The sequence below is a fragment of the Mastigoproctus giganteus genome, chromosome 5, assembly GCF_048544385.1.
Source record: "Mastigoproctus giganteus isolate SK-2022 chromosome 5, ASM4854438v1, whole genome shotgun sequence".
NCBI classification, from domain to species: Eukaryota; Metazoa; Arthropoda; class Arachnida; order Uropygi; family Thelyphonidae; genus Mastigoproctus; species Mastigoproctus giganteus.
The window spans coordinates 139,656,484-139,681,229 of NC_143579.1; the positions used below are offsets into that span (position 1 = coordinate 139,656,484).

The following is a 24,746-nucleotide window of genomic DNA, read 5'->3' on the forward strand; positions in this document are numbered from 1 at the left end:
TTCAAAAATTTTTCTTAAAATTTCACATGCTGCAGTTCTTATATGTACATTTTGTTTACCCATAATACATGTATCTTACTGCAATTTAGGGAAGTAGTTGAATTGATCTGTTGTATTACCTGTAAATAATGATGTTTGCATATGCTCATAGATAGCAGTAATGCTGGAGAGGATTAACATGTTCAACCTTTGCCTGCCTCCCACCTCTCTCTCCCTCACTAATAGAAAGACAGTGTGCGAGTGAAAGATAGTGTGAATATGTGGAAGAATAGATGGTATGAATACATGAGCAGTTTATCTGCATATCTATTGCATATTGTTTATTATTTCTTCTTTGTTTTTCTTAGCATCGTTATAATTTTTAAGCAGAAGCAAAGGAAGTGTCTGAAGTACCCTGACATTTTCTGCTCCATGTGTGGTCAGTTGCCGCCAGGCTAGCCTGGTGGGTAAAGTGCCTGCCTGCCTGGCAACCTGAAGGTTTGAGGGCTTGGATCAGAGTAGAAAATACAAAAACCTTGGGAGGTGCATTATGGCCATAGAAACAATGTGCCAACAACTAACAAAAAAAAAAAAAAATGAAAAAAAAAATGTGTGGCCAGTTTACAACAAAAACTCTGAGGAAGCAAATGTACAGTATTACTAAACTTGCATGTTCTTTGTGTTGTGTTTGGAGGAGTGGTGGTCAGGGCAAAACTCATGCTTCAATTATGTGCTGTATAACCTGTACCCCATCTGAGGATGTGGATAACTGGAAAAATTAAAAGTATACCTTTCCTCTGGTGTAGTGAGAACTGCACAACCATATCGACAATTGCTATTCCTGCATGACAAAAATATCGGGGATGTCCAGAAAGAGCAAGTACTGCATCAGATATCCCAACACACCATCAAGGTGGCAGCAGTGGAAGTTACTAGAAGTAGGAACTAAATTTACAGTATATTGAAAATATGGCAGCATGTTTTCATATATTTTGTTTTGGAAGATGGTACATCCTTCTGTAAAGATATTAGTAGTCATCTGAATGAATTGGAACACAATCCAAATAAGTGGCATATATTTATTGATGCCTCAAAATTAAGGTTAAAAGCGGTTTTGTTCCACAATTGAAGGGTATTACCATCAGTTCCTCTACTTCAGTCTGTTTTCTTGAAAGAAATATATGAAAGTGAAATAAAGACTTTGCTTTTAATGTCTGTGGTGATCTTAAGGTAATTGATTACCTACTGGTCTGCAGGGAGGTTTTATATAATACTGTTGTTTTCTATGTTTGTGAGACAGTCATACAACAGAAAAACATGCAGCAGTGGAAAAAGAAGAAATTTTTTACCAGGGAGAAGTAATATAAACTATGCCCCACTGGTTGAACCAAAAAAGGGTTTTTCTTTCTACCTTTGCATATAAAGCTTGGGTTAATGAAGAATTTTGTTATGGAAGTCGATTCTGCACATCATTGAAATAAGAGATTGGTGATCATTTAAATGACGTGGATTTCTTGGAAGAAGAAAAGAAGATAATTATGAATATCCATTTTAAGCTTAACTGTAATGTTATAATATAAACATATGGGCTGCTTGCTGAATGTCTTTGAAAATTCATTTTATTCACTCAGTTTTTAGCCTAAAAATTTGAGAGATGTTACTGAGTAAGGGGCATACTTTCATCAGGATATTAGCATTAGTAGAGGCATACGATGCAAGAAAAGTTTATGCAGCATCAGCAAAAAAAAAAAAAAAAAAAAAAAAAAAAACCTCCCATTTCACCCCTTCATTTGTTCCAAATGCCTGTCCAGCTCAGCCTTAAATTTATTTAGGCTATTAGCTTCCACAACAAAAGATGGAAGCCTGTTCCACCAATCAACTACCTGCTGGCTAAAGGCAAATTTACGCACATCTATTCTACAACTATCTTTCCTCAATTTGAAACTGTGCCCCCTCAGGTTCTCAGTCCAAGCAAGAGGAAGAATCCCGTCAGCATTCAGCTTGCTAAACCCATTGAAGGCCTTATACACCTCAATCAGGTCACCTTGCAGGTGCCTATTCCCAAAGCACTGCAATTTGCAGAACTTAAGAATTTCTTGGTAAGAGCACCCCTTTGTTCTCCTCACCGATCTTGTTGCCCTTCTTTGTACTCGTTCTAGCAACTCTACATCCTTTCTAAAATAAGGCCTCCAGATCTGTACACAGTACTCTAGGTGTGGCCTGACCATTGCCTTGTATAACGGGATAATCACCACCCTGTCCCTGCTAGCAAAATTCCTATATATCATTGACAAGACTCCATGACCTGCCCTGGCAGCCCATCTGCACTGCTCAGCGAACTTCATATTTGACTACACAATTGCCTCCAGCTCTTTTTCTCTTACTACTTCCCTGAGTGTAGTACCACCCATTTGGTACATTTCTCTTGGGTTATTGCTACCCATATGCAGTACTTTGTATTTGTCAATGTTAAACTTCAGTTGCCACTTCTCAGCCCATTTGCCCAACTTATCTAGATCCAGTTGGAGTAGCATACTGTCATTAACAACCCTGCCAACCTTTGTATCATCTGCAAACTTGGACATTAAACCTGATACAGTAATACCTCGACTTACGCCACCCCGACTTACGCAAACTCGGAGTTACGAGGTTCTTGATTTTTTCGTTTGGTGTATATCTAAAATTAGCTTACCAGTGATTTGGAAGTCAAATCATAAAGCTTGGGTGACAACCTTCCGTTTTTGAGGACTGGTTTGGTCACCATTTCATACCCGAAGTCGAACGTTATTGCAAGTCTAAACAGATTCCATTTAAAGTGATGCTGCTTATTGACAATGCACCCGGTCACCCTCCTGCCACCTTAATTAATTTCGACCCATGTGTGAAAGTTGTGTTTTTGCCTCCAAACACAACCAGCTTGCTTCAACCAATGGACCAGGGAATCATCAAAACATTCCAGGCTTACTACACGAGGCGTTCGTTTGCACATCTGAATGAAGCTATGAGACAAAATAGTGAGATATCTGTTAAAGACTTTTGGAAACAATTCAATCTTTTAGATGCCGTAAGAATCATTGAAGAATCTTGGGATGAAATTCACTAAAAAACATTGAATGGTGTCTGGAAGTAACTTTGTCCATTTTTTTTTTCAAAACCGAGACGAAAACAACGCCAGAAACTGATCACGTCACTCATGTGATAGGAGAAGTTGTTAATCTCGCTAGGAAATTAGATTTGGAAGTCAATGGTGATGATGTCAACGAGCTGTTGGATTCACATAGTCAGGAGCTGACAATGAGTGAGCTCATAGAGATGAGTGAGCAAAACATCACTGAAGTATCCGACACTTCAGACCCAGTTCCACCAGAAAAGCACATAAAGCACATGACAATTGCAAGCTTGACAGAAGGTCTCAGCTCAATTGAAGAATGCGTTATAGCTACAAAGCAAGGAATAAAAAAGTTATTAGCTTGCTATGAAGAAATTCTGCGTGAAAAAAAGGCACTGTGTCGTCAGATGAATTTGTTAGATTTTATGAAGCCATCGACATCGAAATAACTTTTTTACGTAACTCATTATTTTTTTAATATATATTTTGTATTAATATGTATAAAGAACTGCAGTTTTATTAAATATTTTTCTTCTAAATTAGTGTTTTTGTTAGTCCTTGATCCCAATTAAACAAAATTTATATGTATTTATATGCAAAGTTGTACCCTGACTTACGCGAATTCAACTTAAGTGATTTTCGTCGGACCCACCTATCGTGTAACTTCGCGGTATTACTGTATACCTTTATCAGTATCATTGATAAATATACAGAACAACAATGGGCCCAACACCGAACTCTAGGGAACTCCACCAATAACATTTATCCACGAAGAGCAGTGTCCATTGATTACCACCCTCTGTCGTCTCCCACTCAACCATCCCTTTATCCATTGTAGCAACTTACCCTTAATGCCATACCTCACCAATTTGTACATCAGTCTTCCATGTGCAACAGTATCAAAAGCTTTCCTGAAATACAAGAATATGATATCAAAATTATATTTGGCATTAATTTCCTTTGTGACCACATCATAGTATCCAATCAAATTGGTCAGACAAGATCTCCCTTTAACAAACCCATGCTGTGTCTTAACTATTACTGCAATGCTTCTTTAACCAGTGATTCCATTATTTTTGCCAAACAAGTTAAACTAATAGGTCTGTAGTTACTTGTGTCACCTTTTGAACCCCCACTTTGTGAAATAGTGATACATTTGCACACCTCCGGTCCATGGGGACCTCCCCCGAGTTCAAGGAAGCCCTCGTAATTATGACTTACTTCCTTTTCTGCTTCCTTTAATATAACTGGATAGATCCTGTCCACCCCTAGTGCCTTCCTTATGTTTAACTTCAACAATTTCTCCTCCCATTTACTGGCATCTCCACAGCCAGGTACAGGCAGGAGCAACAGTGCGTAGCACACGCTTCTTGATTAGACTTGTTCGAGCCCTTGACCACCAAATACAGATAATGCAGAAAGGTCAGGGAATGACCACTGCATATCCCTGGAGCAATATGGCCTTAGTCGCTAATGCTCCTAAAAACCAAATAATAATAACCTCTACTTTACTCTCATTTATTACAAAATCATTTAGCTCCCTGTTAGCATTTGATATACTTCTGACATTCCCCTCATTGAAAAACTCCTCATGTGTGAATGTAGAAGGAAAATACTCATTCAGTTTATCAGCTACCTGAGCATGATTATCAATATTCAACCCATCTATGTTAAGTGGTCCAATCTGATTCTTCCTTTCCTTCTAGAGTTTACATAAGTAAAGAACACTTTGCTGTTTTTCTTTGCATCCTTTGGCAAAGATTTCTCATAATCTGCCTTCCCTTCTTATGCCTAACCTCCTTTGTGACTTGATTACAGACTAGTTTATACCTCCCCATAGGCTTCTGTGTCACCTGATACTTTATATGCATCCCATACATTCTTCTCTGCCACGATCCTCATTAATTCATCTGACATCCATTTATACCTAAACCCTGAACAGTATTTCTTAGTTGAAAAGCCTAGTAGCCTCCAAAATTAAGTCCCTGAAGGCTTCCCATTTAGAATTCAACATTGCTGACATCATCAGTTGATTCCACTGTACAGAATTTAAAAACTGTCTGAGACCTCTTTAGTCACTTTTACGAAAGTAAAAGCCCTTCCCTTTAGCCCTGATGGTAGTTACATCTTTAAGTAATTCCCACATCAGTACATTGTGACTGCCACCTAGTGGTTCCTTTATCTTCAAATTCTTATTGCATGAATAATCACTGCTGATAATCAGATCAAGAGTATTGCTCCTTCCGATAGCCTCTCGAACATGTTGCTGTAGAAAACAGTCATCCAATAAATCCACAAAATCTTGCTAGTGTGCGAGTGACCAATCTAGAAGTTTCAGTCGATATCTGGAAAGTTAAAATCCCCCATTATAAGACATTCTGATTTACTGGCTCACTCTATTTCTCTGCACAATTGCTCATTATACTCATCAGATTCATTTGGCCTATAACACACACCTACTCTCATTTTTCCTTTCCCAGTGCTTATTTCACACCAAACAGACTCAACGCTGCATTGTCCACTAACATCAATTGGAATATCTGTGTGACACCACGTATCTGATATCCCAACAATATCTGCCTTTGATGTCTTGCTAGCAATTCAAACTCATCAAATTTATTAACTATATTCTAGTATTGGTGTACGGCGCCTCCGTAGCCAGGTGGGAAGGAGCAGCAGTGCGTAACACATGTTTCTTGATTAGACCGGGGTTCGAGCCCGTCACCACCAAATACGGAGGATGCGGAAAGGTCAGGAAATGACCACCGCATATCCCGGAGCAATATGGCCTTAGTTGCTAATGCTCCTAAAAACCAAATAACAACAACAGCATTGGTGTACATGCAAGTATACATGCACCTGTTCCTACTGTTAGTTACCCTAACACAGCCATGTATTTACTTGTTCCACTATGACTCCCAGCAGTTCTGGAAATCTCTATTACCTTGCTTTCCAGGCTGCTGCTCATTCTAATAGAAGCAGTGCAAAAATCACTTTTACCACTGCCTATCCATATATCATATGATCATATCATATATATAGGTGCCTCCATAGCCAGGAGGGAAGGAGCAGCAGTGCGTAGCACATGCTTCTTGATAAGACCGGAGGATGCAGAAATGCAGGGAATGACCACTGCATATTCCCGGAGCAATATGGCCTTAGTTGCTAATGCTCCTATAAACCAAATAACAACAACAACATATCATATATATATATTTCATAGTATGAATCAGAGCTGTACTACTCAATATGTTCTACGTTGATAATAATATTAGTAAAATAATAAGAGGAGATTACCTCAATATAGTACGTAGAACACTTCCGTATGAAACCCTCCAGAAATTAAAACGGAAAAAACGAAAAAATCGCAACTTACCGGTACATTAGAGTAAAATATAAATAATTAAATAATGAATTTAACACAATTCAAATCAATTTAAAACAATTTAAAATCAGATTAACGCAATTAAAAGAATCTAACAAAAATATTCAAAACGATTTTCCTTCTTGAAGCTGACAACGCTTTTCGACAGTATGTCGTGATCACAGGAATTAAAATTACCGAATCGGGTTTAACCTGATTTTTGGATTACCAATTGGTTTGAGCCTGAGTGGCTTAATGTCAGAGATCTATCTCTCAACGATTGAGCAGATACATTTGACACCTTTTCGAACCCGTATCACATACTATGGGATTTATTTAGACGATGTTCTAGTTATTACCGATAGTAATACTATCCAAGACATTTTACATTCGTTTAATAATATTCATTCTAGACTCAAATTTACATTGGAAAGGGAGGATACGGATACAAAGTCATTAAACTTTCTAAATTTCACGCTTACCCGGTACTCGAATAAAATACAATTTAGCATCTATCGAAAACCTACAAACACCGGTATGCTTCTACATTATAATAGCTATCACCCATTCACCTACAAAAGATCAATTATCTTTAATCAATTTCTTAATGCCTATAAATATTCAATGACGGAATCAGCTTTGGACTCAGAAATACAAATATTAACTAGCAGATTCTTAAACAGGGGTTATTCCATTACTACAATAAACCAAATTAGGGTACAAGCTAAGGATAGGATACAAAATTCTATACCAATCAACAATAGTAATATCAAAAAATACTTTATTTCTGTCCCATATGTTGAACAGTGGCACAAACAGCTTAACAGATTCTTTAAAGATACCGAATTTAAAATTGTAGCTAGGCCAATACGGAAGTTACACACTATACTGAACAGTACAAGGTGGTAGATGACTTTCATCAACCGGTGAAATACCACCACTTTGCTTATTGGAGGCTTGAAGTGGTGAAACCCATGTTTAGTCTCTAGAGCAAAGTTTCCGGCATCCCCCTCCCCCCATACTTCTCCTTCAACCCATGCACGGTACTAAGTACTATAGGTTTTGATACCTTTCATGTTTGGGGTTTTCATAAAAAAAAAAAAAAAAAAGTTTCTCGGTTCTTTCAGCATTCTCAACATACATTAATAAGCTGGGATACAACATGTCTTGCGGTGATTGCGACTTGTCTTATCAAGGTTCGACCTGATTTTCTCTTAATATTCGTGTAAATCAACATGAAGCCTCTGTTCGTGCTTCTCGGTCAGCAGCGTCAGAATTAGCCTTTCATGCCATTAACGAAAAACATGCTTTTTTATTTAACGAGGCCAAAATACTTAACGTTCAACGTAATTATACGCGATTATTAATTGCAGAAACCGTTGAAATTAAATTACACGAGAATTCGGTTAATGTTCGGCGGCCATATTTGATCTCCGATGCGTGGACCTTTACGTGCATGCGCGAAGACAAATAATCTCTATTTAAGTATCAGGTTAAACCCGATTCGGTAATTTTCATTCCTGTGATCACGACATACGGTCGAAAAACGTTGTCCTTCAGGAAGGAAAATTGTTTTGAATATTTTCGTTAGATTCTTTTAATTGCGTTAATTTGATTTTAAATTGTTTTAAATTGATTTGAATCGTGTTAAATTGATTATTTAATTATTTATATTTTACTCTAACGTACCGGTAAGTTGCGATTTTTTCGTTTTTTCCGTTTTAATTTCTGGAGGGTTTCATGCGGAAGTGTTCTACATACTATATTGAGGGAATCTCCTCTTACTATTTTACTGATATATATTTCATATAATATCCATATATATCCATAATGGAAAAGCAGTAATGAGGTTGTTACTGCCATAATGGAGATTACTGCTGATTTTTTAAGAGGGAGAGCAAAATGGATTATAAGAAAAACTCTCTGAATGGTAAAGTTTCTAAGCAAATAGAATGTAATAGTAATAGTGGCATGTGAAGCAAGAATATGAGCATATGTAACATCTGCCAAAAAAAAAAAAAATTCCACACATCCATTCCCTCTAAACGTTTGTCCAGTTCCTACTGAATTTATTTAAGCTATAAACTTCCAAAATGACAGATGGAAGTTTGTTCCAACAATTAAGCGCCTTCTGGCTAAAGGCAAATTTCCACACATCTGTTCTTCAACTGTCTTTTTGAGACAGTTGAAGAATATGTCTCAATTTGAATTTGTGACCCTCAGGTTTGTAATCTGAGCAAGCAGAAGAATCCCATCAGAATCCAGTGTGCTCAACCCATTCAAGGCCTTCTATGCCGCAGTCAGATCACCTCACAGGTGCCTAGTCTCCAGCCACTGCAATTTGCAGAACTTAAGCCTTTCTTGGTAAGAGGATCCCTTAGTTTCCCTAACCAATCTTGTTGTCCTTATCTGTACACTCAAGCAATTCTACATCCTTCCTAAAATGAGGCCTCCAGACCTCTATGCAGTACTCAAGTTGTGGCCTGACCATTGCCTTATACAGAGTGATAATCACCTCCTTTTCCCTTCTAGCAAAAATCCTGTATGTCATTGACAATACCCCAAGACCTGCTCTGGCAGCCTGTCTCCACTGCTCAGAAAACTTCATATATGACTGCCCAGGTCTTTTTTATTTTCTACCATCCTAAGTGTACTACACAGTTGGTACGTTTCACTGGAGTTACTTCTACCCATATGCAGTACTTTGCATTTGTCAATGTTAAACTTCAGTGCCACTTCTCAGCCCATCTGCCCAAATTTTCTAGATCCTGTTGCAGTCAGTGTTCTTGTTACTGTCATTAACAACCTACTTAATGTGAAGTTTGCAGATGATACAAAGTATCATCTGCAAACTTTGACATTAAGCCTGATATACCTTAATGTCGAAATTTATCTTCTTCTTCTTTAATGCTGCCGAATGGCGTTTGCGACTTCGTTTTGATATTGTTCTCTGTCTAGCTCTGCGTGTAGAATTTGTGCTGCTGTCATGTGAAGCCAGGTGTTGACCTGACATGACAACACGAAATTTATCAGTATCATTGATAAATATACAAAACAACAGTGGGCCCAACACTGAACCCTGGGGGACTTCACTAATAACATTAGTCGAAGAGCAGTGTCCATTGATTACCACTCTGTCTTCTCCCACTCAACCATCCTTTTATCCATTGTAGCAACTTACCCTTAATACCATACTGCTCTAGTTTGTAGAGTAGTCTTCCATGTGCAACGGTATCAAACGCTTTCCTGAAATCCAAGTATATGCTATAAAAATTCTTTTTTTTGCATCCAGTTCCTTTGTAACCACATCATAGTATCCAATAAAATTTGTCAGACAAGACTTTCCCTTAACAAACCCATGCTCTGTCTGAATTATTACTACAGTCTTGTCTAGATGATCCTGCAATGCAGCTTTAGCCAATGGCTCCATTATTTTTCCTGGAACAAAAGTTAAACTAACTGGTCTGTAATTACTTGTTTTTTCCTAATATTCCTACTTTGTGAATTGGGGATACATTTGCACATCTTCAGTCTGTAGGGAATTCCCCTAAGTCCAAGGATGCTCTCATAATTAGATCCCATGCACTTCAGTTCCTTTTCTTATGTTTAACTTTACAGTTTCTGCTCAAGTTATTATTGTGCATTTATAGAGCATTTTTCTCCTTAGCGACTGAGTTTTCCTTTGTTTTCTTTCACATTTATTAAAATTTTCTGTTAAGTAGCTCTGATTTCTTAAAAGAAATAAGAAGAGAGCCCAGAAGAAGGAAAGCACCTTTTTCTTTAATTTAGCTGCCTTACTAACTGTACTAACCTCTACGCTTGGCGGCACTGTTTCTTCCTCCGTGTGGTGGAGCATAAAGGAGGTAAAGAGAAACCCCCAGGGCCAAAAGGAGCCATCGTGGATAAAAATAATTATCCACTCTTTGAGCCTTCCAGCCGAAGACCTGAAACCTACATTGACTTCAGTCATGACTTAGGTAATGACAACCCAAAGAGATAAGACTAATCAGATGAAGCAACCCTGCCCATCATTTTTAATTTTTCACTCCCTCACTGGTCAGCCTATGAACAAACTGTCTCCCTTCGTAATACAAAAACATCTGGTAGGTATTGTAGAATCCCCTAAGACTGTTAAGAGACTGCAATCAGGAAACTTATTAGTGGAAACTATGAACCACAGGCATTGGGAGAAATGTTTACAGCTTACAAACTTTGCCGGCATTCCAGTAAAAATATCTCATGCAACCCTAAATTCACATCTGAGGGTATCATATTCCAGTTGGGACCTTTTAAATGTCACAGAGGAGGAAATAATCCAAGAGCTGCAGGGACAAAATGCAATTAGAGCAAAATGTATAACGATTAAAAAGGATAATCAACTTATACCAACTAGAAATATTATTCTCACTTTCAACTTACCCAACTTACCCTCCTTTGTAAAAGCAGGTTATTTACTTTGCTGCATCTGCCCCTACATTCCCAACCCCTTACGATGTTATAAATGCCAAAAGTATGGCCACTCACAAACTGTATGCAGAGGAGTTCCTGTCTGCCCTAATTGTGGGTCCTCAGATCACATACAAAGTCATTTTTGTAGTCACAAAGTGACTTTGTGACTACAAAAATGACCTGCCCAAATTGCAAAGGTGATCATCCTGCACATTCCAAAACATTTGTGAAAAATGGAAAACTGAGAAAAAAATAGTAAAATACAAGGTTGAGAACAAAGTAAGTTACCAAGAAGTGAGAAACCTAGTTGTATCTCCTATAAACAAAAATGTAACCCATCCCAATGCCATAAAAATGTATCAAACAGTCTCCACTCAAACCAATGTCACAGTTCCCACTAATAAATCAATTTTTGATTGGGCTAGAAATATCCTCTCTGAGCAACAACCAAGTATACATAAGCAACAACCCAAACTTATACCAGCAGCATCTGCTCCTCCAAAGAGTGCTACAACATCCCATATCACAAACTCAAATGCAATGAAAAATATCCAGGACACATGGCACCATGGACACAGATGGCACATCTATACAGGAACCTATTTTAGAAATATAATGCTGAAGAAGAAATGGACACTGGTCGGCCATTTTTCTCGAAAAAAGATAAAACAAAAATTGGAATGTAATAAGCCAGTCACTTTCAAAAAGCAGTGAGATACAACTTCATCAATTAAACACAAATAATGCCTTGTATTTTACTTCGATAAAGGCGATAGTTCATAAAGAACTATCGCCTTTATCGAAGAGATCATAATACAGCTAATGCTACCCATGGTGGTGTGGCAATCCTAATAAATTCAAAGATCCCAACTAAACGTATTCCACTTCAAACTGAAATAGAAGCTGTTGCTGTTTGTATAATTCGCCATATTGCAATAACACTAGTTTAAATCTACTTGCAACCAAACCATACTTAAAAGATCTCGAATACCTCTTTATACAGATACCTCCACCTCTCTGTGTATTAGGGAATTTTAATGGGCACAACCCCTTATGGGGCAGTTCTAAATTAGATAAGCGGGGTCGACTCGTTGAAAGCTTTTTAGAGGCACTAAATCTAATCATACTCGATACTGACATACACACTCACATTCAGCTCCCAACTGGACGAACTTCAGCAATATATCTCTCCATTTGATCTCCAGCACTAGTCCCGACAATAGAGTGGTATGTTGTTAATGATCCTATGGGCAGTGATCGCTTCCCAATTGTATGCAACATATTAATAGCACAGACTCCTGTGCTATTAATATGTTCCTGTCCTATATCAACCCTACAGGAAATGGAAATTTGTCCGAGAAAACTGGGCAAAATTTCAGTCGTCAATATCTTTTGATGAAGAAAAAACTGTCTCCAGCCTATTGATGATGTGACAGATTACATCATGTCGCATCTCCTAAATGTGGCCAAAGACACAATACCACTATCAAATCCCTTGGGCCGAAAGCATTATAATTATTGGTGGAATGAGGAATGCACAATAGCAAAAAAACAAAAAATAAAGCCTGGAATTGTTTTGGCAATATCCAACCACAACCAATGTGATAAATTATAAGAAATTAAGGGCAAATCACATTTCATACAAAGGCAGGCCAAGATAGAATCCTGGACCTGTTTTGCATCCAGCATCAACAGAAACTGGAAAAAGAATTAGAAAATGTGAATTGGAATATCATCAGTTTGGCTGAAACAAGAAGAAGAAATGAATCACTTATAAGTTTATCAAGTGGAAATCTGATGTACACCAGTGGAAACAGTGAAAGGAGGAAGGTGGAGTTGGCTTTTTTGGTTCATAAAGATATAAAAAACATTTTGGAATTCAAAAGTATATCACCAAGGGTATCAAGACAGACTACTACTCGGGATTTCTAAGAGGTACAAGATAAAGGATATAATGATTTATGCACCAACATTGATCCAATGTGATGAAGAGGTTGAAGAAATGTACACCGAAATTGAGAGTCTTCTAGATGAGCAGAAAAAGATGAGCACACTATTATTATGGAGGACTTCAATGCTAAGGTTAGAAAGAGAAAAACAGTGCAGAAAGGGGAACTATAGGAAAATTTGGAATTGGGGAAAGACTTGTGGAATTTGTAGAATCTCGAGGAATGTTGGTAATGAACACTTTTTTCCAGAAAAGGGTGAACATAAATTGGACATGGAAGAGCCCAAATGGATTAACATCTAATAAAATCGACTTCATCCTCACTAACAGAAAAGATATCGTGAATGATGTTACCATCCTGAACAAGGTAAATGTTGGAAGTGATCACAGAATGGTAAGATTGACACTTGATATAGATGTAAGAAAAGAAAGGGAAAAACTGACTCGAGTAAATAATATGAAGGTCTTTGAGATCACAAAAGAGGAGTAAAAGCAGTGTGTACTGGAACTTAAGAACAAGTTTGAGCTTCTGCAGACTGCTCAGGTCTAAGATATCAACGAGGAATATTACAACTTTCTGAAAGTGATAAAGCCAACCTATAGGTAAAAAGAAATCCAAAGAAGAAAAAATTAGTCAAGAAACACTTGTCATGATGAACCGAAGATGACAAATGAAGAGCAAGGTAAACACTGACAAGGATAAAATTGAGTATACTGAGTTATGCAAAGCCATTAGAAAGAGACTCACATCGCCTCGGTAGCCAGGTGGGCAGAAGCAGCAGTGCATAGCATACGCTTCTTGATTAGACCGGGGTTCGAGCCCCTGACCACCAAATACGGAGGATGCAGAAAGGTCAGGGAATGACCACCACATATCCCCGGAGCAATATGGCCTTAGTTGCTAATGCTCCTAAAAACCAGATAACAACATAGTAAGAGACTCAGAGAGCACATAAGATTTCATCAAACTCTAAAGGCTTCGCCTTGTCGCTGCAACCATACATCTCTGTGTACTGCTGAATGTTTCATTTCCTCATATTCCTAATTAGGTTTTCCAAAATTTTCTTCCTTGGTCATCTGCTTTTTCTTTTTCAATATTTTTCTTTCTAAGATATTCACTAAAAATTTGTTATGTCTTAGAATGTGTCCTAAAAATTTAGATTGGCTTTTTGCCACCATTGTGAGTAGCTTCCGCTTTTCTTGCATCTCGTTCAAGGCAGATTCGTTGGATCGTCGCTTGGTCCAGCTAATCCTCAACATCCTCCTTCAGACCCACATCTCCAGTGCCTCCTCCAGTCTCTTGATATCTTGCTTGCCAGGTTAATGTCCAGGTTTCACTTCCTGTGCTGTGTATACAGCAGCTCCAAACTGCTAAGTTATTCGTTTGGAGTGTACACTCCAAACAAATAACTTAGCACACTTTTTCCTGTTCTTCCTGTCAATGTGTGTGCTGGTTAGAATATTTTGCTTGTTACTGAAAGCTTGCTTGACAAGGGTGATTCTTCTTCTGATCTCTGTAGTGCACCGGTTGTCCTGGGTAATGAAATTCTCCAAATTACAAAACTGTTTCACTCGTTCCACTTTGTTGTTCCCCATTTTGATGTTTGTTTGAGTTTGTTCATCATTCTTGGTGACGACAACTATTTTAGTCTTTTGTGCATTTACTTTAGATGTGAATCTTGTAGCCTCAATGATAGCCTTTCTAACATCTTACACAGGTCCTGCTGTGAGTCAGCTAATAATGCTGTGTCGTCTGCGAATCTGATGCAGTGAATCTGTTGTCCATTAATCTTGATACCCTTTGCTTCCTGCTTCATTTTTGTTATGGATTCCTCGATGAACATGTTGAAAAGGTACGGGGATAAAGAGCAACCCTACCTCACACCTCTCCTGATCCTTGCTTCCTTTATGGTACCATTAATATCTATTTCAGTATGTTGTGTCTTGTACAGATGCAGGATAAGCCTTCTGTCTCTCCAGTCCAGGCAAAAGTTTTTCATGACTCTGAACAATTTCTTCCAATTTACGTTATCAAAGGCTTTTTGTATATCAACAAAAGCAATGTATGTTCTAGTATTCATTTCCATTCTTCTTTCAAGAATTGTTCTCATTGCTAGAAGTTCCTCCCTTGTCCCACATCCAGTTCTGAAGCCAAACTGATCTTGATCAATGACTTTTTCTATTCTTTTCTTGATCCTGTTCTTCACTACATTCAAGATGATTTTTGATGCATGGGACAGTGGGGTTATAGTCCTGTAATTAGCACAGTCATTAGCATTTCCTTTCTTTGGAAGAATGATTGTTCTGCTTTTATTAAAGTCATCTGGCATTGCACCACTTTCATAGATTTTTTGTATCACTTGATAAAGCCTATCTTTCATATCTCCTCCCATATTCTTGAGTTGCTCCACCTGGACGTTGTCTGGTCCTGCTGCTTTCATGTTCCTTAATTGACTTAATGCTACTCAAATTCACTCCTTGTAATTGTTGGGCCTTTAGTGTCTTCTTCCACCTTGTCTTCTGTTTCAATATAGTCATTCTCATCAATTGTTTCTTCTCCACAGTAGAGTTCTTCTAGATATTCCTTCCAAAGCTCACCAATTTCCTCTGGGTCCATCAGTAGGTTCCCTTGTTTGTCTTTAATCATCGTGCTCCTCTTTTTGGGATTGTATTGTAATAACTTAATCTTTCTATACGCTTTGTCTGTTCTTCCCTTTGTCAAGCCCTTGTCAATGTCTTCTGCCATTTTCTTCATCCAGTCTTGTTTTGCTTCCCGACATTTGGTTGCTATTAGGTTCTTTGTGTATCTGTAGTTCTCCTGACCTTCCTCTGTGGGTGTTTTCTTATATTTGTTACGTCTTCGTATGAGTTCTAGTATTTTTTCCATGATCCATGGTTTCTTTGGACCAAAGCTCATCCTTCCTAATGTCTCCTGTGTTACTTTTAATATACTTTGCTTTATCAAATCACAGTTGATTTCTCGTGTTATATTAGCTATGATTTCATTTGTTTTCTCTCCGTAATTCCTCTTAGCATGTTCATATTGTAATTTATCCAAATCCCAGCTAGTCCTTCCAATTCGTTTAAATTTCTTAATTCTAAGATTGCACCTTGCCATCACGAGACAGTGGTCACTGTCAACTTCTGCTTCAGGATAACTGTGGCTTGACTTAATTTGGTTGCGGTATCTTGTCTTGATTAGTATGTAATCAATTTGATAGTGTTGTATATCACCTGGTGCTCTCCAGGTGTACCTTCTTCTCTGTGGTACTTCAAATAAGGTATTCATATTGTACTGTTCACAGAAGTCGAGCAGCCTGTCGCCTCTGCTATTCCTATTTCCCAGTCCAAACTTCCCAACTCCTATTCTATCATATTGTGATCTGACCACGGCATTGAAGTCTCCCATTATTACAACATTGTTGCCATCCTTTGTCAATTTCAAGAGATCTTCGATTTTCTCATACATCTATTCTATTTCCTGGTCCCCACTGTTAGATGTCGGGAAGTACACCTGGATAATTACTAGGTTCCTCGGTGATGTTTTTATTTTCGCCATCAGTAGTCTGTCATCTACATGGTAGGTATTCATAACATTCTTTGCCCAGTTTTTCTGGATTAGGATGCTAACATTCTTTGCCCAGTTTTTCTGGATTAGGATGCTAACACCATTTCATCCAGTTTCTGTACCTCCACTGTAGATCATTCTGTACTCATCATTCCTTTGTAACTGAGGCAGGCAAAGGCAGATTGCGAGAAATCTTTGGCAAAGGATGCAAAGAAAAACAGCAAGGAATTCGTTACTTATGTAAACTCGCGAGGGAAGGGGATGAATCAGCTTGGTCCACTTGATATTGATGGTTCAACTGTTGATGATCCTGCTCAGGTAGCTAACAAACTAAATGAATATTTTGCATCGACATTCACACATAGGAGTTATTCAGTGAGGGGAATGCCAGAGGTGTATTCAACTCTGGCAGTAAGCTAGATAATCTTGTAATAACTGGGAGTAAAGTGGAGGAGAAATTGTTGAAGATAAACACAAGAAAGGCACCTGGGGTGGATGGGATCTATCCAGTTATATTAAAGGAGGCAGCAAAGGAAGTAAGCAAACCCTTAGCCATAATTATGAGAGCTTCCTTGGACTCAGGGGAAGTAGACTGGAGATGTGCAAATGTGACCCCAATTCACAAAGGAGGATCAAAGGCTGACACAAGTAATTATAGACCTGTGAGTTTAACTTCTGTTCCAGGAAAATTAATGGAGGCACTGGTTAAAGAAGCACTGCAGGATCATCTAGAACTGGATGCAGGGAATAAGTTTGATATTATATACTTGGATCTTAGAACGGCTTTTGATACTGTTACACATGGAAGACTGCTGCACAAATTGGAGCAGTGTGGCATTGGAGGCAAATTGCTGCTATGGATAAAGGGGTGGTTGAGAGGGAGAGGACAGAGAGTGGTAATCAATGGACACTGCTCATCTTGGACTAATGTTATTAGTGGAGTGTTCAGTGTTGGGTCAATTATTGTTTTCTGTATTTATAAATAATATTGATGATTGTATATCAAGCTTAATGTCCAAGTTTGCAGACGATACAAAAGTTGGCAGGGTTGTTAAGGACACTACTGAAGCTCTGCTGCTGAAACAGGTTCTGGAAAGCTTGAGCAGATGTGCTGAGAAGCGGCAAATGAAGTTTAACATTGACAAATGTAAAGTACTACATATGGGAAACAGAAACCCCAGAGCAACATATCAACTCTGTGGTACTACACTGACAGTGGTAGAGAATGAAAAGGACCTGGGGTTAATTGTGCAGGCAGATATGAAGTTCTCTGAGCAGTGCAGACGGGCTGCTAGAGTAAATCCTGGTGTCTTATCAATGATACACAGGAATTTTACTAGCAGGGATAAGGAGGTGATTATTCCCTTGTATAAGGCAATGGTCAGGCCACACCTTGAGTACTGTATACAGGACTGGAGGTCTCATTTTAAGAAGGATGTAGAGCTATTGGAACGAGTACAGAGAAGGGCAACAAGATTAGTGAATGGAACAAAGGGTTTTTCTTACGAAGAAAGGCTTAAGTTTTGCAAATTATGGTGTCTGGAGACTAGGCACCAGCAAGGTGATCTGATAGAGGTGTATAAAGCCTTGAATGGTTTGAATTGTTCCTCTTGCTCAGAATAATCACCTGAGAGGGAATAAATTCAAATTGAGGAAAGACATGTAGGATAGACGTGCGGAAATTTGCCTTTAGCCAGCGGGTAGTTGGTTGGTGGAACAGACTTCCATCCCTTTTCGTGGAAGTTGATAGCCTAAATAAATTTAAGGCTCAGCTGGACAGGTATTTCGAACGAATGGAGGGGTGAAGTTGAAGTGGGTTTTTTTGGCTCATGCTGCATAAGCTTGCTTTCTTGCCTCATATGCCTCTACTAATGCTAATGCTAATTAGACTGGTCACAGAAAGGAGTCAATGTGTATGGAGAGTACCTAAACCATTTACGATTTGCAGTTGACATTTTGGTCATAAGCCACAATCCCAAAGAATTAGAGGAAAATTTTAATCAGTTATGCAGAGTTAGTAAGGATTTTGGACTAAAGATGAATATGGGTAAAACAAAAGCAATGATACAAGTATGCACAGAAAGGGATATAATGATTGAATGAGCAGTAATTGAAAAGGTGGATTCATATACTTATCTGGGACAAGTCATTAGCTGTAATAATAATAAGTGGCTTGAAGTCAAGAGAAAAATAAATTTTAGATGGATAGCATTCAGGAAATATAGTCACATACTGAGGAGCAATATCCCAATTTTAAAATAATGAACCAATATATACTTCCCACTATGACTTATGGAAGTGAAACTTGGGCACTCACCAAAAGAATGGAAGAGAAGCTGGGAACTACACAGCGAAAATAGAATGAGTTATATTGGGAAACAGACTGTTAAATAAGAAGAGAAACAAGAAGAAGATGGATTAGGCAGCAAACTCAAGTAAAGGACATTCTTATCAAAACTAAAGAACTAAAATGGCCTTGGGCAGGACACATAGCACGAAGACATGATGACAGATGGACTGAGAAAATAAGAGAATGGTACCCAAGAGGAGCCAGAAGAAGACCTGGAAGACAACGATGGACAGATGAAATTCACGAGTTCGTGGGTAGTAAATGGATTGCCGTTGCACAAAACAGAAGGAATTGGAAAGATGCTGAATATTCCTTCATCCTGCAGTGGATTGAAAATGGCTGATGATGATGGTGACCCCAATCATTTGATTCAGAAGCGGTTTTTTTTTTTTTTTTTCTTAGTTTGGGATTAGCATTAGTAGAGGCATTTGATGCAAGAAAGCAAGCTTATGCAGCATCAGCCAAAAAAAAAAAAAAAAACTACTTCCACTTCACCCCTCTGTTCATTCAAAATACCTGTCCAGCTGAGCCTTAAACTTATTTAGGCTATCAACCTCCACTGCAAGGGATGGAAGTCTGTTCCACCAACCAACCACCCGCTGGCTAAAAGCAAATTTCCGCACGTCTATCCTACATCTGTCTTTCCTCAATTTGAATTTATGCCCCAAGTCCCTTTCATTCTCTACCACTGTCAGTGTAGTACCACAGAGTTGATACGTTGCTCTGGGGTTGCTGTTTCCCATGTGTAGTACTTTACATTTGTCAATGTTAAACTTCATTTGCCACCTCTCAGCCCATCTGCTCAACCTTTCCAGATCCTGTTGCAGCAGCATAGTGTCAGTAGTGTCCTTGACAACCCTGCCAACCTTTGTATCGTCTGCAAACTTGGACATTAAGCTTGATATACCCTCATCAATATCATTTATAAATTCAGAAAACAATAATGGACCCCACACTGAGCCCTGAGGGACTCCACTAATAACATTAGTCCACGATGAGCAGTGTCCATTGATTACCACTCTCTGTCTTCTCCCCCTCAACCACCCCTTTATCCATAGCAGCAATTTGCCTCCAATGTCACACTTCTCTAATTTGTGTAGCAGTCTTCCATGTGCAACAGTATCAAAAGCCTTTCTAAGATCCAAGTATCTCTTATCAAAGCTATTCCCTGCATCCAGTTCTTTTGTGACTGCATCATAGTATCCAATCAAATTGGTCAGGCAAGACTTCCCCTTAACAAAACCATGCTGTGTCCGAGCTATAACCGAAGTCTTGTCTAAATGGTCCTGCAGTGCTTCTTTAACCAGTGCCTCCATTAATTTTCTTGGAACAGAAGTTAAGCTCACAGGTCTATAATTACTTGGGTCAGCCTTTGATCCTCCTTCGTGAATTGGGGTCACATTTGCACATTTCTAGTCTATGGGTACCTACTCTGAGTCCAAGGAAGCTCTCATAATTATGGCTAAGGGTTTGCTTACTTCCTTTGCTGCCTCCTTTAATATAACTGGATAGATCCCATCCACCCCGGGTGCCTTTCTTGTGTTTATCTTCAACAGTTTCTTCTCCACTTTACTTCCAGTTATTTCAAGATTCTGTAGCTTACTGCTAGAGTTGAATACACCTCTGGCATTCCCCTCGCTGAATAACTCCTCATGTGTGAATGTTGATGCAAAATATTCATTTAGTTTGTTAGCTACCTGAGCAGGATCATCAACAGTTGACCCATCAATATGAAGTGGACCAATCTGATTTATCCCCTTGCTTCTGTTTGCTGTTTTTCTTTGCATCCCTTGCCAAGGATTTCTCGTAATCTGCCTTCCCCTGCCTAACCTCCTTTGTAACTTGGTTGCATATCAACTTGTATCTATCATAGGATTCTGTGACATGTGTTAATTTGTAAGTATCCCATGCATTTTTCTTCTCTGCCATATGCCTCATTAGTTCATCTGACATCCATTTTGACCTAAACCTTGAACAATATTTCTTAGTTGGTATGTAAAGCCTAGTAGCTTCCAAGATAAGTTCTTTGAATGCTTCCCATTTTGAATTTGCTGTTGGTAACATCATCAGTTGGTCCCACTGTATAGAATTTAAATACTGTCTCAGTCCATCGTAGTCGCCTTTACGGAAGCAATAACCCTTCCCTTTACCCAAGCAATAACCCTTCCCTTTACCCCTAATGGTAGTTACCTCTTTGAGTAAATCCCACTTCAGCACACTGTGATCACTGCCACCTAGTGGTTCATTTATCTGCAGATTCTTAATGCATGAAGAATCACTGCTGATAATCAAATCAAGAGTATTACTCCCTCTATTTGCCTCCCGAACATGCTGATGTAGAAAACAATCATCCAATAAATCCACAAAAGCCCTGCTAATGTGTGTGACCAGCCCCCAAATTCCAGTCAATATCTGGGAAATTAAAATCTCCCATTATAAGACTCTCTGATTTACTGGCCCACTCTATTTCCCTGTACATTTTCTTATTATACTCGTCAGAGTCATTAGGCCTATAGCACACTCCTACTCTCAATTTTGATCTCCCAATGCTTATGTCACACCAAACTGACTCAACACTGCACTGTCCAGCGATGTCGACTGGCTTCACTTCCTTGGTTTTTATGTGTTTCTTAACTAATAGCATAACCCCTCCCCCCCCTTCCTATCCTGTCTATCCTTTCAGTAGACGTTGTACTCCCCAAATTCCAGTTCTGCATCCCTTATATCTGTGTGACACCACGTCTCTGATATCCCAACAATATCTGCCTTTGATGTTTTGAGCAATACCTCAAATTCATCAAATTTATTTACTAAACTCCTAGCATTGGTGTACACGCAAGTATACATGCACCTGTTTCTATTCTTAGCTACCCTAACACAACCCATGTGTTTACTTGTACCGCAATGGCTCCCAGCAGTCTCTGAAATATCATGCATCTTGTTTTTCAGGCTTCTGCTCATTCTAATAGAAGCAGTGCAAGAATCTCTTTCACCTCTGCCAGTAGCTACTGTCAATCTATTGGTCTTTGTCTTCCCCAAGCTAGCAGTTTTCCGACCCACCTAACACTGCCTCGATAGCATCAGCAAATATTCTTGCACCCTTTCTATTTAAGTGTATCCCATCCCTGTAGATGCAATCTCTCCTGTTAACAAGTACAGTCCAGGCTGAAAAAAATTCTACCCCTTGAGCCTTGCACAATCTTTCCAGGGCCGAATTGATCGACAAGGCTCTCATCATATAGTCCCTTGTATCGTGTCTGGGCAGAATTGCAGACACTTTCAAATTCAACCCTAATTCTCGGCTTTTGTTAAGCCATCCAGTGACAATTACCACTTAATTGTTTACAACAGCCAATATAACATAGCTCAGGTTACAATGGTTATAAATTTTTGTACGTGTTAGCATATATGCTTAAATCACTTATTGTTTCCATGTCCATCCTTCTGTATTTATTTGACTACATATAGTAACTTGACTCCTAGTAGATGGATTTTTATAAAATTTTATATTTGGTTCTTTTAGAAAGATTTGTTGAGTTATCCAAAATTTCTTTAAAATCGGACTGCAGAAATATGGCAGTTATTATTTCTTTGTCTCCCCATCCTTGTGTAATAACACTACTTTGAATGGAAGGGTTTTGTAAAATTTTATGTTTGGCTCTTTTAGAATGATTTGTGAGATTTCCAAAAAAATTCCTTAAAATTGTACCAACAGAAATCCTGCAGTTATTTTATTTTATTTTTTATTTCATTCTATTTATTTTACATATCCCATAAACTATCTATGCATAGTAAATTGTAGCTGAAGGTTTAGGTACTGCTTGTTGCTGTGGATTGACTGGAGGAATGAATGGGTCATATGGGAAATGCATAGAACCAAAATGTTCTCGGTTCTCAATAAGTCCCACTTTATTTTGTTATAAATCATGAATTATTTCTATTTTCGTATTTCATCTGAATGTACTAACTTGTTATGTTGCTGTGTGGATTTGAATGTGCAGTATATATTTAAATATATGTATATACCTGTGACCATGTATGTCACTTAAAAAAATAATAATACAGAAAATCCAGTAATGGAATAAAGAAACTGTGTTAAAAGTTCTTACCTTAAAATGAATTCATTTGTAATTACTAATAGACATTATATTTCGATTTCAGGTTTTTTGTTGTTGAAGATCATATTTTGAATACTGCTGATGGTCTTGTAAATAGAATATATTTAGATGAAGTTTGGGAAAGTGCACTTTCTGCCATCATTACTTCACTCAGGACACAATCAGTAAGTTATTATTATATTATATTAAAATTATATTGAAAAGCATCCTGATGGGCAAATTCTGCTGATCTGTATATTAACAGATTGAAACACTAACCTGCCCTTTTATGTTTAATTGGCATTTTTAATGATTTTGAAGTATTTTCACAATAGTTCCACAAAAAAAGAGGACGAAATACTTTTTATAGCGAAGGTTCTGTTAAAGTGCCATTTATAATGAGATGTTTCCTTCTCAATGGTACATTTATAGTGTTTATGAGCATTATTAAACTACCATCAGTTTAATAATAGCAAGCATGTTAGGTCGTTTGATCAGATCAGAATAGAAGCTAGATCAGATATACTTTTTAAAATCAGAATGTTTCTTTCTTCGATAAAATAAAGTCATATGATACAGCATGGAGATTTGAAATTCTCCATGATTTCTACTCATTCCTGGACTCAGAGGACATTTCATGATGTTCATTAAAAATTTCTTTTCAGGTCAAAATACAGTCACCTTTTTCCCAAAATCTTGCATCTGGAAGGTGTACCATATGGATAAATATTAAGTAGAATACTATTTGCAATTTGAATAAATTTTAGTTGTTAGTTCAATTGAATGAATTAGGCCTTATATACACTGAGTGATCACTGAATTATAAATCACCCCTATGAAAACTGAATGCGACCCATTGACCACTTGAGGTACGAGAGTGCGCAGTTAGTCCACCTACATAGCATAGATAAGGTGTCAGTGGTTCAGTAGGTAGTAAAATTCGGAGCATGATGGGTAAAAGGAAGGATTTAGCAAACTATGATAAAGGACAGATTGTGGGTGCTCGATGAGCTGGTGCCTCGATTTCCCAAACGGCTGAACTCGTGGGGTGTTCCAGAGCCGCCGTAGTTAAAGTGTACCAGGACTGCCGTAAAAATGGTGAAACAATGACCTGACGGCAAAACTGCAAAGATCAGCAAAAGGTTGATGTTAGAGGTGAGTGCCGGGTCTGATGATGCAAACAGGCACAGTACTGTTGACTACCCAATACAACATGGGCCAACCCAGAACAATATCTGGCATGACCATGCATCACACGCTTGCACGTATGGGCTGTACCAGCAGACGACCCCTACAGCATCCTCTCCTAACCAAGGTTCATCCGCATTAAAGACTCGCCTGGCACAAAGAGCATGCAAGTTGGACATTAGAAGACTGGCAGAAGGGTGTTGCTGGTTGGATGTCACATTATTTACTCTGCATCATGGATGGTCGTGTACGGATTTGGTGTCAACACGAGGCTCTTGATCCATCATGCATGGTATCAAAAGTGCAGACCGATGAAGGTGGTTGTATGGTGTGGGGCATGTTTCACTGGCAGGAACTTGAACCCCTGGTCCATGTGGAACAACGTATCAGTGGTCTCCGCTATCATCAACTGCTTGCTGACTGTGTACAATCCGCTATGTTACACTTTTTCCCGAATGGCGATGGCGTCTTCCAAGATGACAGTGTGCTGAGCCATTGGGCACTTGTTGTGCAAAAATGGTTTGAGGAACGCAGTTCTTACTTCCAGCATATCGATTGGCCTCCGAACTCCTCTGATATCAATCACATAGAACACTTGTGGGACACTATGGAAAGGCATATCAGGCATCTGAATACACCATTCACCTCCATACCTGCATTACACACACCTTGGTTAGCCATACCTCCTGAATGC

General features: G+C 38.5%; 1 protein-coding gene across 2 annotated transcripts in view; it reads left to right on the forward strand.

Annotated features, from left to right (window-relative positions):
* Sec15 (exocyst complex component Sec15) overlaps nt 1-24,746 on the forward strand; it is a 654,019-nt gene that overhangs the window by 127,680 nt on the left and 501,593 nt on the right. For both annotated transcript variants that reach the window (XR_016546976.1, XM_090374206.1), the window contains exon 8: nt 22,929-23,049. Coding sequence is in view for 1 of the 2 variants with exons in the window: in XM_090374206.1 (XP_090230332.1) it covers nt 22,929-23,049 (121 nt within the window). In the remaining variant the exon portion in view is untranslated. The remainder of the gene's footprint in view (nt 1-22,928; nt 23,050-24,746) is intronic.